The sequence below is a fragment of the Oreochromis niloticus genome, linkage group LG1 (genome assembly GCF_001858045.2).
Source record: "Oreochromis niloticus isolate F11D_XX linkage group LG1, O_niloticus_UMD_NMBU, whole genome shotgun sequence".
Taxonomy (NCBI): Eukaryota; Metazoa; Chordata; class Actinopteri; order Cichliformes; family Cichlidae; genus Oreochromis; species Oreochromis niloticus.
The window spans coordinates 30,456,329-30,471,211 of record NC_031965.2 but is presented as its reverse complement, the minus strand read 5'-3'; the positions used below and the strand labels follow the sequence as shown (position 1 = coordinate 30,471,211).

Sequence of the window (14,883 nt, the reverse complement as noted above, 5' to 3'; positions counted from 1 at the left end):
GGGAGAGAGAGAGAGAGAGAGACCATGGGTTTGGGCAGAGTTGTGGTTACCCAGCATAAGCTCGCCTTTTCCTTCTGTGACTACACCCCGAGAGGAGGAGCGTAGAGTGCAGCGTAGTAGGCGTCAGGATCCTCAATTTCCAACTTAGCATCTTGGCAGGACATTTTCCCAAGCAAAGCCCCCGTCCGACTGGCAAAGAAAAAAAATAATAATAAAAACTTCTGCATGGGCATGAGAGCGAGGATTCAACTCCGATAAGGGAGCAGCAGAAAACAAAACAAGACCAAACCTCCGGCGGACAGTGGCTGACTGGCTGACTGGCAGCGACCAAAAAATCCACCCAATATCCAAGCTTATTTTCATCTAAAAAAATACTTTTTGCCTTGACAATTGCCATTTAGAAGGGGGGAGACAGCGGGCTGCAGATACAGCTCTATGCGCTCCGACATCAGCGCATGAGAAAATAAAGGGGGGAAAGTGCACAAGTTAGGTGGCTTATACTCTCCAGACTCCAGCATGGCATATCCTCAGGGCTACTTGTACCAGCCGTCCGCTTCATTAGCCCTGTATTCGTGCCCCGCGTACAGCACCAGTGTTATATCGGGACCCAGAACCGAGGAACTTGGGAGATCCTCTTCGGGATCTGCGTTTGCGCCATATGCCGGATCTACCGCGTTCACCAGCGCCTCGCCAGGCTACAACTCCCACTTGCCATATAATGCAGACGCGGCGGCAGCTGCCACGTTCACCTCATATGTGGTGAGTACACTAAAGGTGATTATTCAATCTAATAGGTAGCAAAAGCGAGGGGAATTAACTCGTTATAGAACCCTTAGGTGTGTGTTGCGCAGTCGGAATCAAGCCATTGAGAAGAAATGTGCGTCACAGAAAAGTACGTGGACAGAAAAGTAGAGATTTTCATGTCCAGAAAAGATACTTCTGAGTAAATGTAACTAATCTACAAAAGTCGTGTACTGTTATGGCTTTGAAGTTAATAGTAGTTTTTAATAGATTAGGCAATGTCTTGCCGAAGCTTCTGAGCTCCTGGCCGAACGAAACGGACGGCAGCTTACATCGCTGCGTTTCTTTCTTCTAAGTCCATTAGTTGGTCCAAATATAAAACTTAAATAGTAAAGCTTGCGGGGAAGAAAAGACTAAAAACAATTTTATTTAATTGTCTCCTATTCTCTGTGAGCGATCTCTTACCACGCAAGTAATTCATATTTGTTTTATAGGCCCATTTGCTACTGCTTAAAGATTGATCGCTGTTTAACAGGCAAGGAAAAAGAATTTTAGGGCCACCGCGCATAATGTTTTCATGTTATTCTAATTGGAAAATGTTCTATTTCAGTAGCAACAGAAAGAGTCACATCGCGTTAATATGAAGAAAACAAAAATTAAAATAGAATAAAAATAAATAAATAAATAAATAAATAACACCGAAGCACGAATCCCATTTCAAATATCCAATTAAGTTCAAAACCATTCCATAAACATTGACTCCATGCTCGAACCGCTGGATTAAAGCCAGTGCACCCGTGCGCGATTACGAGCGTGTGCTTGCGTGTCTATTCGTGCGCGTGTTTATGTGTGGAGTCGTGCACGTGTGTTTACGTTTGTGTGCCGCAAGTCCTTCTAAGTATTTTGCAGCAGTTTAAAGAATAACAGAACTTTTGCACACTTTCTCGTTTTCATTACAGAGTTCTCCCTATGACCACACTACGGGAATGGCGGGCTCAATAGGATACCATCCTTACGCAGCACCCTTGGGCACCTACCCTTACGGTGATCCAGCATACCGTAAAAATGCAACCCGGGACGCCACCGCCACCCTGAAGGCCTGGCTCAACGAGCACCGCAAAAATCCCTACCCTACCAAGGGCGAAAAGATAATGCTGGCCATCATCACCAAAATGACCCTCACCCAGGTGTCAACCTGGTTCGCCAACGCCAGGAGGAGGCTAAAGAAGGAGAACAAAATGACCTGGACTCCTCGGAACCGGAGCGAGGACGAGGAGGAGGACGAAAATATCGATCTGGAGAAAAACGACGACGACGAGCCAAACAAGCCCACAGATAAGGGAGACTCCACAGACACGGAAGCAGGTCGGTGGTGCAGAAAAAAAAGGGGGCAAAAAAATCATCAATTTTTCATCGCAGTCTTTCCACTCAGGGTGCAAAATTGATTGCTGGTTAATGGTTGTATATTATTTATAATGGGACAATTGCTTTAAATAATAATCACCTTGAACTCCCCTCGTTTGACTTCTCAGTGGCTGAAATTGCTGGTGACGCAAAGTATTTAGCAGTCAATTTATCTTTAACTGCATAATAAGGCTGCAGCTGGTGAATTGAACTGGTATTCGGCTACAATTGTACAAACGCTTGTACAAGCGTTTGTACAATTATCATCGCAAAAGCTATTTTGATACTTGAATGCTCAGACTTTAATGAACTTATAAGTCATAATTATGGGGGGGGGGAGTTCATTTTTCTTTTTAGGCGTTTACATGTTTATGAGAACATTTTATTGCACAATTATAATTTGCAAGAGAAACGTGCAAAGGTACCCAAATATTTTTTGCACACCCAGTTTCAGTTTGCATCTGTGTTTAATTGCTTGATAATCATCTGAAACACATGCTAGAGTTTTACGAACATTTTAATGCTTATTTGGAAGTAACTGTGGTCTCCTTGTGCGTGTGTGTGTGTGTGTGTGTGTGTGTGTGTGTGTGTGTGTGTGCTTTAGATCACAAACTTCTTAACCCAGGGGACATAGGCTGTGACAGATTTAAAGAAGAAAACCATAGCAAAGACACGGATCACCTTCTGAGTGACACGGAGTTAAAAGACCAGGAGGAGCGGACTACAGAGTTGTTGCCGGATTCTGCGAAACCAACCACGTCGTCTCCTTCAGCGATGCCCCGGGGGAACCAGCTTGCGCAACAAGACAAGCCGTCAGATTTGAGCCATGCATCGGGTACGGTCACCAGCAACGTGACCTCTGTTATCCACTCGCCCCCCTCCGCTCCTAAACCCAAACTCTGGTCCCTTGCGGAAATCGCCACGTCCTCAGACAGGTGTAAGGGCAGCGGCGAGGTGTCACAGTCTTGCCCTGGTTTGGGTCAGAGCACTGTAATAGGCACTAGCGCTTCTCCATCACGATCATCCCCTCAGTGCCCGCTCCCCAACAGCACAGTCCTATCCAGACCTCTGTACTACACCTCCCCTTTCTACCCCGGCTACACGAACTATGGTGGCAGTTTTGGACACCTTCACAGTAACCACGGCTCGGTAACCACGGGCTCCACGGCACATTTCAATGGATTAAACCAGACTGTGTTAAATAGAGCTGAGGCTTTGGTAAGGGAGAGCCAGAAAGTCAGAGGCCAAACGCAGGTAGATCTTTGTAAAGAATCCCCTTATGAACTAAAGAAAGGTATGTCGAACATTTAATACCTGAATATTTTCCACTCACTACGGACATTTATTTATTTTGGTTGCATTTAAAAAAAGATAAGAAAAAAAGAGCAACGGTGAAGCAAATTCTGAGAACAGTTATTTTCTGAGTAAATGCTTATCCTCATTTTTTTTTTTAAGTTTTGAATGGTTAATCTTAAAATGTAACAAGAATGGTCTTAATCGCTGCAGCCGCCTGAGTCTATTTGTATTAAAGACTAACATGTATATTTAATGTAGCATTTTTGTATTTAAAATGGACAACACACTATCTTTGAAGTAAATTATGGATAAAAAATATATATATATTTGTGCAGCGATTATTTTGGGGGGGATGCAGTTGGTAATGCCTGATACGTGTCTAAAATGCTTAACTGTCAGTTAATCTATGCGAAGTTATAATTCAATTTATCACCGTGACAGATGTTTCAACGGTAATTATTAAAAAAAAAAAAAAATACCATGGCAATGAGATCTCTGGCGAACTTGAAACAAAAAAGGGGCCTGCAAAAAAAAAAAAGAAGAAAAAAAAGAAAAAGGAAAAAAAAGGATGTTGGAATATCTGACATAAAGAGCCGTTTTATTTTGGTACATTTTCATAGAGTTTCAACGAATGAAAAAAAAGATTCTAGCAAAACACTTACAGTTTAATCTGAGACTTGTGTCATTTTTTTTTTCTTGAAAATGCACACAAGGCCTCATTTTTTTCCCTTTTCTTGAGCAGACTTCTAAATGTGGACATTGATATAATAACAATACCAAGGACCACTCATTTAACCCAATTACCTCCCGTGTTTTATGCAGAGCAATCAGGTGGTGAACTCCGTAATGAGCTCGATTTTATGCCAAATTTAGACCTCATTGCTATTTTCCAAAGGCGTGGCAAAGCTGTTAAAAGGGACGCGGCGATGCATTTAGAACATACTGCCCTATTATATATCATTAATGGAGAGCCTCTTTAATAGCGCGTTAGATGTGAAACATTAGTTTGAAGTAAAGCGAGAATGCTGTCATGCACACAGCAGATGCAGAAGGATATTATGATAGCGTGTAGCCTGTAGCAAGGCAATGCTCGCTAACTCTTCCAACTTCTGCAGGTAGGTGTCACACTTGCTCCTAATTTCAGGGGGGACTCGGCTAATCCGTCACAGAGACCCATCCCCGATCAAATGGCCTGGTGAAAAAAAAGAAAAGAAAAAAGAAAGGGAAAAAAAAAAGAAGTGAAGCCAATGGCCACATACAATGGTCACAGTTATTTTAAGGATTATAGCAAATTTGAAGTAAATTTGGCAAGTGGCTATACAAAATAAAAATAATAATAATAACAATAATAATAATATTAATACATACATACATACATACATACATATCTAAACGACATTAAGAACACAAATGAAGAAAAAATTACTTTTATAAAATGCAATACAATTTTTTCAAACATTTTTTTTTATTTTTTGAAATCAAAGATTTAACTGTGTAGAAGAAAAAATAACTTAATAAGAAGGAAAAAGTTATTATTTATTGTGATGATGATTATATAATAATAATTATTATTATTATTACTACTAATATTATTATTATTGTTATGTATTGGAACGGTTCTACACCAAACATAAGAGGGCCCTATTTCTTATATATATATATATATATATATATATATATATATATATAATTACCTTTATTATCATTATTATTGGGGATACTGTTGACCTCTACTAGGGTGGGACAGGCTGCTCTTGTTTATGGCTGCCATTAATCTCTATAGTTTACTTTCCCCTTCTTCAGTTTGAAATCTCCCCTGAGGTTTGTATAATTCCCTTAGCCTTAATGTCTTCTATTCGGGCCCTCTATTTTTAATCTGACAGAGTGTGTGTGAACAGTGATTGCGACACATCAGCCGGATAAATAGCATAATTAGGTTTTTTTTCTCTGTCTTTGCTGACCCCAGGAGGACTGGACTGTCCCATGCAATGTCCCCTAAGAGAGTAGTAGAGTTTTATTAAATTGCGTTTTCTCAGATTTGACTGAATCTGACTGAAATGTTTCAGGGGGGCAATATAAACAGTATTTCTGCGGCATAAATAATATCTGTGCAGGCAAATACTTTAAGATTATGCAAGATGCAAGTTTGTAAATATATATATATATTTGTGCGTGTTTGGGGTGTATACCAACGTCTGTGATGACGCTATACATATATATATATATATATATATATATATATATATATATATACATATATATATATAATATGCAATCAATTATGACTGGTGAAGGAAGAGCACAGACTTTACAGCCATTCATCAGAGGCATGGCAGCCTAGAAGGATAGGCTCTGCAACTTTGCCTGGCTTACCCCTCTACTTGAATGGCGTGTCGGTTCATTGTTGGAATTGCTACAATGTGAGAATACTAAGCAGGGGTGAAACCATTCCCACGTGTGAAAATGGGGAAAATAATCCGACAGGAGAAGAAACACGGGAGAAAGAGCTGGATAAGGTCTTTGCAGTCACACCGACTTTGTTGTTGTTGAGCGTTTAAAAGCAGCTTTGAGGGGGGAAAAAAAAAATAAAAACCTTCGATCTTCGCATACCGTCATCATATCAATTAAAGTATTTTTTTCCGCCCAAACTGAAAATAAAGGCCCGCGGCTTTACATCTATTTTAAGGGTAGCGACTGACGCCTAATTAAAATGTACTGAACGAACTCTTAAATTTTCCTGTTTAGACCCGAAGAAGTGAATTCATTATTTACCCAAGCGTCTAAAATCAAATTATTGCGTAGTTAGAATTTTGTATTTCCGACAGTAAATATATATATGTATATATAGACTGGTGGAAACTGACATTTTATATTTTTTGTCATAAAAAAAAACGTAACCCTGAAATGTGCCGTTCATTATGCTTTATTCATGCATATTAAAAGTAGGTTTATATGTGAGCTTGAGTGTCATAAGGGAGACTTTCAGTGGTGACTGAAAATAGTGCTATTATAAGTCTAATGAATAACAAGAGTAAACCGTGGTTTCGTGTTTGTTTTCGACACTTTTGGGAACGGCAGGGTGTAATGAAGTGAGAGTTAAGTCTGGCATCTGTGGCCTTGTATCATGCTTTTTATTACTGTACTTATCTGGGAAGCCAAGAGCGCACATTTATAAGTGGGACATCCACATAATTTAGCAGTTTACCAAATATCCAGTTTGTATCGAATATTTAGGGAGGTTAAAAAAATGAAATAAAATAAAAGTTTTAAAAGAAAAAAAATCTGTAGAAAAATTTTACAGCACAGACTAACGTGAAGTATTTTTAAAACTTTAATTTTATTTTAAACTAAAAATTTATCGTGTATATCGAATGCTGTTTCTGGGATAATCTGGTGTAGATCAGTTTACCCTTCTTTAATTTGACACTATTTGGAACGGACCTGCTGGAAACTGCTGCTCGGTTTGGCAAGAGATTTGCTGCAGGGGCAAAGACACTGAGGCCCAAACAGATTACACACTTGCCACTGGACCGTTCTGCGAAGGCCTATCACATGCTACTGTATGTCAGACTACAAGGTGAAATCAAAACCTGTTGATACACACATTCCCAATATCGCTGAAGGATTACTCAACTGAGGCAAACGGTACATCTTATAAACAGCATACTGATACAACACATAAAAGCTGGGGTCAAATTTAGCTCAAATGTGTAAATAGACACCCGCTGTACTTGACCTGCACAGATTAGTGGCAGTGGGTATGATTAGCACCACAAATTTTGCCAGATACAAATGTCTAAAAGAATGCTGAAATAAAAGGATGTTTTTTTATTATTATTATTTATTTACTTTTTTTTTTAAGAAAACGCGGTCGTATCTGTGACTCGCAGACGGCTGCAAAAACACATATTTCACCGGATTCTCACGTTTCCTCTTCAAACTCCGTTTACCTTATAGTAGCTCACAGTGGCAACCTCATTTTGCTGCTATAATCCTTAAAAGAAAGAAAATAAGTTTTTATTATATTATTTTATCTTGTGATGCTTACATAACATGTCACAACATAATGGGCATTCGGTTTTTGTTTTTTCCGTAGGTGTAAAAACGTTTTCTTGGGGATGTTCAAAAAAAGCTCACGGCTATTTCATCCTCATGATATCCTCTATGAGAAGGCTAATTAGGGACATAATATTTCAGCTTTAGCCTCTTGGAGAATCTGTACAGACTTGAGTCCGAAGTCGACGAGGTTCACATGGGCCGTGTGTGGGACTAACTGCTTGTGAAACGACTTCATTTTTTCGTGAGCGCATATTTGCTCACCTTTGAAAGCCTCAAATTCGCGTCACTCTCGAGCCTCTTACACTTCCAACGTTCATGTTAAGTGGAGTTATAAAACGCTTTTGAACACATGGCAAGGCGGCCCCGATAAGGTGGCAGAGAGTGATTTACCACTATTTTTGTGCACTTCACGGACTGTTTTTCTATTTCTCTATAGAACTCCTCTGGGAGAGATTACACGTGTAATTTTCAGCTGTGAGATGTTTAAAGTGACCCACCCCCACCGCTACAAACGCGCGCGCACACACACACACACACACACACACACACACACTCACACATATATATATATACATACATATATATATTTCAATAAAACATATCTAGAAGGCAGGAAAAAAAACATTAAGGAAGAGTGATGAACTATGAAGTTTTTGGAGACCAGCAGTTCAGGTAAGGAGAACTAAAGGATTCAGTTCCAGTAGAAAATATAAAAAAAGTCTGTGCATTATTATGTGTCAATTACCCCCCAAAAAAAATTATTTTTAAAGGTTCCCATTCAAATTAAGTGCTGGGTAATGTTTCAGTTATGCAGAGTTGTCTCATTTTAATTTATATTAATGACCACCCAAATACATGCATACACTGAAATACCCTTCTCTGAAAGCACCTTAACTCCATGACAGGTCCTGGCCATTGACCACGCTGCTCTGACAGCAGTGTGGTGTGAGCTTTTGACCCTCTGACTGCAAAGGGCCTGTGTTCAGTGCCCATGTAAGGGCTCACTGGTGCTCACACTAGGGGGGTCTGCCCTGCCCTGGAGGAGGTGATGGTGACACACACACACACAGACTTAGAGCGTACTTCACGCCAAACTCCCTCAGGTATGCACAGCCACAGAGCAGTAAGTGTGTGCATCCAATCTGGAGGTGGAGACACCGGCAGGTTCTTCCTCCTGTGACTCAGTACAGGTCCTGTTTGTACCTTCACATGGCTCCTCCCTCATTCTGGTCAAAAAGGTGAGCTAACACCAGTGCTTGTGTTCTATGTCAAACCTTGCTATTTTACAAAGTGTACCATCTCACTCAGAAGTTTTTATCAATCAAATATTAAAGATATTCTTAAATAAAAGTAATGCAAGGGACTATTAATGGAAGCCAAAGGGGAGTCTATCTACTTACGATAAGGCCCTCTTTTTCCACAATATTCATGTTTTTGAAGAAGATTGATGAACTGTTTTCTTTCAGTGACTTCACAGGGTCCACAAGGGAGGAGGGGCACCAAGCTGCCTGACTGTTTATTTACATTTGCCCTTTTAAATGATCCCTTTCTTCGCAACATCTGCTCCACATTACCACACAGATATCTGTCCTAATGACCGCTATAATGCCTGTGAACACACACTTAGTCAAACATAAGCACACACACACATAGACTGCCTGTAACATTACCATTATCCACTGTTCATATGGGACACTTTACCCTCTCCAAACCACCTTGCACAACAAATGGACCTTTTCTCACTGCTCTTTCTGTTTGTGGTGAGCTTCCCACTTTTCCTCCCAATTTGGTGTAGTCTGATGGATGTAAATGGGCACTTACTTAATTGGATCAGTTCCCAAGATGGAGATAAACGGGGCACAGACTCCAACACCCCAACCCCCTCCACCCCCCACCCAAGTTATTTTGAGCTGTGCTCAATTCAGCGGTGTGTGGAGAGAACGTTAATGAGAAGGGGCAAGGAGATGCCGTTGCTGCTCGACTCATCCAAAACTCCCTGCTCCAGACTGGCCCTCACTCCCACACGATGAGAGGAAGTAAGCTGCATGGACCCCATGTGTGACAGTGTCTCAGTGCCAATTTAGCAAAAGTGCCTGCTAGTGCTGCAACTCACAAACTGTCCAATCAGGTACAACTACAATGGCTGACCTGAATTTGGTACACACAAGTAGCAGCTGGATTTTTTAATTTAAAAGACAAATTAGATGGCAACCAAATCTAAACCTAAACATGAAGAAAAATAAATGAGTTTAGTTCTTGTCCATGTTTCATGACACTTGAATGTTCCAGACATTAAGTTGATAAAAGGGCTAAAAATGGCCTACAAAATAATTGGTAGTTTCTTTTTTCTTCCCTATCACCCATCCAAAAAATAAAAAATAAATAAATCAAGCAGTGGCTGCATGCCAGTGGGAGTGTGCTGGCTGCAGCACCCTGATTAACAGCATGGTTTACAGCCAACTCCAATAGGTAATCTCATCAGAGAGGGGCTTTAACAGATAAAGACCACCCCTAACTACCCCCCTCTCTGCTAACTGCTCCAACTGCATCCCTTCCCACTTGAGACGTCCCATCTAACACAGTAACTGAGAGTTGCTAATACCTGGAGCAGGCTAACATGGCCAGCCACAAACCAGGCTCAAATCATCTATTGACCTCATTTTCAATAAAGGAGCCGTTTCCAGTCTGATGAATGATTTGTTGGTCTTGCATGGAATGACCATCTGGATGAAAGGATATGCTCACTGTAGTAGGTATGTATCACCTGCCAGCTAGGATTCTCTCTACAAACGCTTGCAGTTGGCAGCTACGCATCTGCCTATGCATCTCACTAAATGTACTATGTATAAAACTAGACCTGTAAAAAAAAGAAAAGGAGAAAGAGCTAATTGAATTTTTCACCATATGGTCACTGTTGGCTCAGGTCTTTTTCATCTCAAGTCAAACATTAGGTTATATTGAGCCAATATGAGAAAATCCCCGGTTGCATCTGGAGACATAACAGCAGTTCATTCAGATATCAAAAGCTTTGTACCCGGGCCTCTTTGTTGCAGAATAAAGAAGAGGAATCCAAAACAAATCTGTGAAAGAGCTTTGGCTGTAGTAAAACCTCTTGTCCCACACTGCCTCCTTTTTTTGTTTAGGGAGCTCAGATTGGGTTCATAGTAGCTGCACTTAAAGTATAGAAAGATCTGATTTATTAGCTTGTCAGGGGAAGCATTGTTCAAGAAAGCAATCAAAAAGCACTTACCTAGCTCCTCTAAAATTACTGCTATTTTACTGGCTAATTTGTGTAACTCCCATGGAGAGACTGGCAAAGGGTTTGATGAGGCATATAATGATGATTAATGAATTTATTGCCCTGCTGCTCATCAAACAGTTGTATATACTCTCTCTCTCTCTCTCTCTCTCTCTGTCAGTGTATTGTGCCTTCTCCTGAGTGACAGAGAGAAGATAGTTTTGTCCTCCTACCTGCTACCTCTTTTTGGCCGTTAACCTAACTGACCCGATGGGCATGAGAATGTAACGGATGGTCTGTAGGCAGAGTGCGGAGCACAATGGACAGTTTAATAAAAGGTTAAACTGGAAACACAAGTAAACCTGCTGCAAGGGACATGAGCTCTCAGCTTTCAGCCTCTGATCACTTTTGTGGGAAAAGCAGAGGGAAACTAGATCCCTGCGACTTCTTCTGCCCTCTACTACCACCGCCACCACAGTAACCCCATACAGACCTCAATGCAGCAGCCTCAATAAGCACAAAAGCAAAAAGGAATACAAGAAGCTATGAAGTATTAGCAATGAGTGAACAACAGTCACCAAATACACAAAAGGAAGCACCTACTGTGTTACAAAAATGAAAGAGACGTGTTTGCATATACTATTATTGTGTTGAAACAAGGCCTGCTTTCACCGCAAATGATGATTAACGACTAGTAGGGCAGGGAGGGTGTGTGAGTGTGTATGGCAACGGTACTGTGCTTGTGAAGCGGTCACTCTGGGGTCAAAAGCACGTCTACATATTTGGTAAATAAGACCAACCCCTTCACCCAGCCTGCTCCCATAAATCTGGGGTCACACATCTCTCGACTCAACGTTGTATGGGATGTTTACACTTGATTACACCACATGCCTCCCTATTCCCAGTTCTTTGGTCAACTGGGCTTGATTGAGTTTGGGCTTGTTCACCATTGCTGGCAACTATATAATGCATTGCTTGAACACTGCCACTACTACACATAAATACATCCCCACCCCCACCACCACCCCCTATGAGATCAGTTCCCTGGATAGACTGGATTCTGCATTCACTGATTCATTAGGTTGGTCCCTTAAATACATCAAAGAGCTTCCTCGCACAGACAATAAACCAATAAAACCAATTATAACCCATATCTTCTAGGCAATGCCGATCTCTTGGGTGCCAACGTTAGATAATGAAAGAGCTTGATGACATAAGTTTTCTGAGAAAGCTCACTTTCTGTCTCTTTCTAGTGTGCTTGCTCTTCCACAGATGCTGGCTCTTCTAAGCATGCGGTGCAAAATAGCACATGCCACAGTTTCCCCCTGAAATAACATACATGTAATTTGCCCATATATCATAACCCCAGAATTTGTAGTTAAAATTAGAAGAATATAAAGTGCTTGTAAGTATAGTGAGAAGCCAGTGCAAATATAGTGGTGCCTTGCCTATCATGTGTTTCACATTAAATGTTACCAGTTAAAGTTCTTTAAATATTCATGGACCTCCCTTGCTTTTTCTTCCTCTCTCTTTTTGATGGAGTGGATGGAGGGGTTCAAGCATAGGCTATTCGGGCTGTGATAACCCCTTCAGCTGGCATGGCGGAGATGAAATGCATTTGTCAAAAGGAGAAATTGAGATTCGCTCAGTGCTGCCTATTATTGCTTTCATTCCCTTTCCTCAAAACAAGAGACGGCAACCCAATCAGGGGAATCGGCATATGCAGATCACAGCGATAAATTTTTCATGAGCATGTTTCATCTTAAAGCAGATGAAAACGACGGGAAAAGAGGTTATTAAACAAAAGATGGAATCAACAGAGTGAAAAATGGCGTTAAAAATGAAGTTTCTAAGTGGGTGTTTTGCTTCACAAGCCATTTCAGTTTTTTGACAAGTATGTATATCATACAACTTATTGTGCTGTATACTTAATGCTGAATGGGAACACTTCAGATCTCCTGTTATGCAGCTTGGTTGTATTTTTAGAATGTAATCTTAGCGGTCTCATCTTCGCAAGTTAAAAAAAAAAGTTTCTTTTATTGGAAACACATTGAACCAACGGTCAGCAGGTTCACTTACATATATCAATGATAAGTCATAATTACACTGTTTCTTGCCTGTGGGAATCCTGGAATTTTAATGAATGATGCTTCAGCTTCCTTAAACACATGAGCTCTGGTCTCTGGAAGGATGGATGTGTGTAGACCAGAGCTTTTTCACATAATATTTTTCACATAGTATTAAAATCAATCAAAAATGGTTGATTTTATGGAATTTTTTATTTTATTTTTTGCATGACAAAGCACAAACTCTTATTTGACCGCATGCAATAAATATTCAAGTTTGAAACGAAGGGTCCCAAAATCGTCATGAAGCCAATTTTAATACAGCAAATATTTATTCAAACATATCAAAATGATCTCATTAAGCAAAATTAATAATACGGTGAGAAAAGCATTCAAATTCAAGCTGCTCCGCTATAGATGTGAAAAAGAAATTACCTGAATTGAACAAAAATATGGTATCCTACGAGTCTGCGCACTAGCAGAGGATGACTCTACAGTCCTTGACCTGTTGACTGACACACAAATGCACCGACTTCATTAGCAGGTCACCAGTCAGTGCCCGAACAGTCATTAGTAAATACATGAGTATTGACACACATATAAAAACCTTGCGCACATTATGTCATTGACTAGAGCAGTTTTGCCTACAAGGCTGTTACAAAATATGAGGCTGGTAATAGGTTGTTCAGCCAATTACAGGTGTTCCACCTGAAACAGTCAATATCAAGCAAAACCGTGATTCATTACCAAAGTGCATGAATAAAAATGGAAATTAAAAAAAAAAAAAGATATATTGACCAGCATAATATGCATACTTTTACACAGCCCTAGTTTGTGTGCATAATTGCTTTAATGTGGGCTATTAAGACTAAGTGGATGTGATTTTACCGTCTGCCCTACATTCAGTATGATCTCTGCCATGATCAATACTTATGATTTGTAAGTCACCAGCCATCAGTAGCAATGTCTGCTACTGTGTAGTTAAGTGGCTGACCTTGTGAGGAAAAGATCCTTCGTTGTTCTTGAGACTATCAAACAGCGCACCTATACTGTGGGTATCAAGGAGAAACTTTCATATATTTAAAAGATTTAACCTACTATACATGAGTGTATATGATCACAAAATATGGTTCTGTGCAGCCAAGTATGCTAGACATAAAACAGTGTCTTTTGGAATAATTAATATTCTGAGATCAAATACAAAGAATCAAAGAATGCAGACAGGAAGCAGAATATAACTGTGTGTGTGTTTGTGAATGGGTGAGCGGGGGGTTGAGATTCTGACCGGCTTTCTGGCTTATACATTCTTTCTTAATAAGTGCTTGTTTGGAGTGCTTTTCCGCGTATGAGATTGACACAAACACACATACACAAACACACGCTTCAGATTAGACGTTGAGCCTGAGTGACTTAAACAAGAAAAGATAGCTCTTTGTACGGTGACAGATGGATAAGCAGAGCTATCTCAGGCTGTAATCTTGGAATAGTTTGAGACACTTTGTGTTTTGGCAACAGACGAACACGATATGTGATCTTCCCCTGAATGAATGAGCAATAGTGTTTTAAGAGAGAGGGATCTGTTTTTGATTCGTGTTGTGTCATGTTTTTACCGTAGGCGATCAGAAACCAACATCTGGCATGATCACTCCCAAATCTAAAGGAAAAAAATGTCACTGTAAGATAATACAAGACTCTAAAAATCAAAAATACCACAGGTAAAGAGCTGGATTTCTTGCACATATTTCAGGTCTGTTTATCATCTCTTTTTTCAGGCTAAACTATGTCTTTTCACATTTCTGACTGTATGTCAGAGCATGTTTAGGCAAGTGTAAATACTAAGTAATAAATACTCATCAGTCATAGGTTCTGAGGGAGTTACACCAATTAGGATGTACTTGCCTGTGATCAATAAAGAAAACATCAGTGAGGAAGAATCCCCAGTCTCATTAGTATTAGCAAATCTTAACACGGGTCAATCTGCTGCTGATGAAGATATATACTCAAATCTCCTGTGGGCAACTCCTCTTGTGTCTGTCTACATATCTGCATGTGTACTTTGCAACAATACGCACGCCTGTT

At 40.2% G+C, this 14,883-nt stretch overlaps 1 protein-coding gene across 1 annotated transcript; it reads left to right on the top strand.

The window, feature by feature from the left end:
* The first annotated feature begins 119 nt into the window (after positions 1-119).
* Positions 120-3,761, top strand: irx5a (iroquois homeobox 5a). Its single transcript, XM_003437537.5, has 3 exons — positions 120-759; positions 1,701-2,106; positions 2,750-3,761. The coding sequence occupies exons 1-3, from the start codon at positions 517-519 to the stop codon at positions 3,454-3,456; spliced, it is 1,356 nt and encodes a 451-aa protein (XP_003437585.1). The 5' UTR covers positions 120-516; the 3' UTR covers positions 3,457-3,761.
* The last annotated feature ends 11,122 nt before the right edge of the window (positions 3,762-14,883 follow it).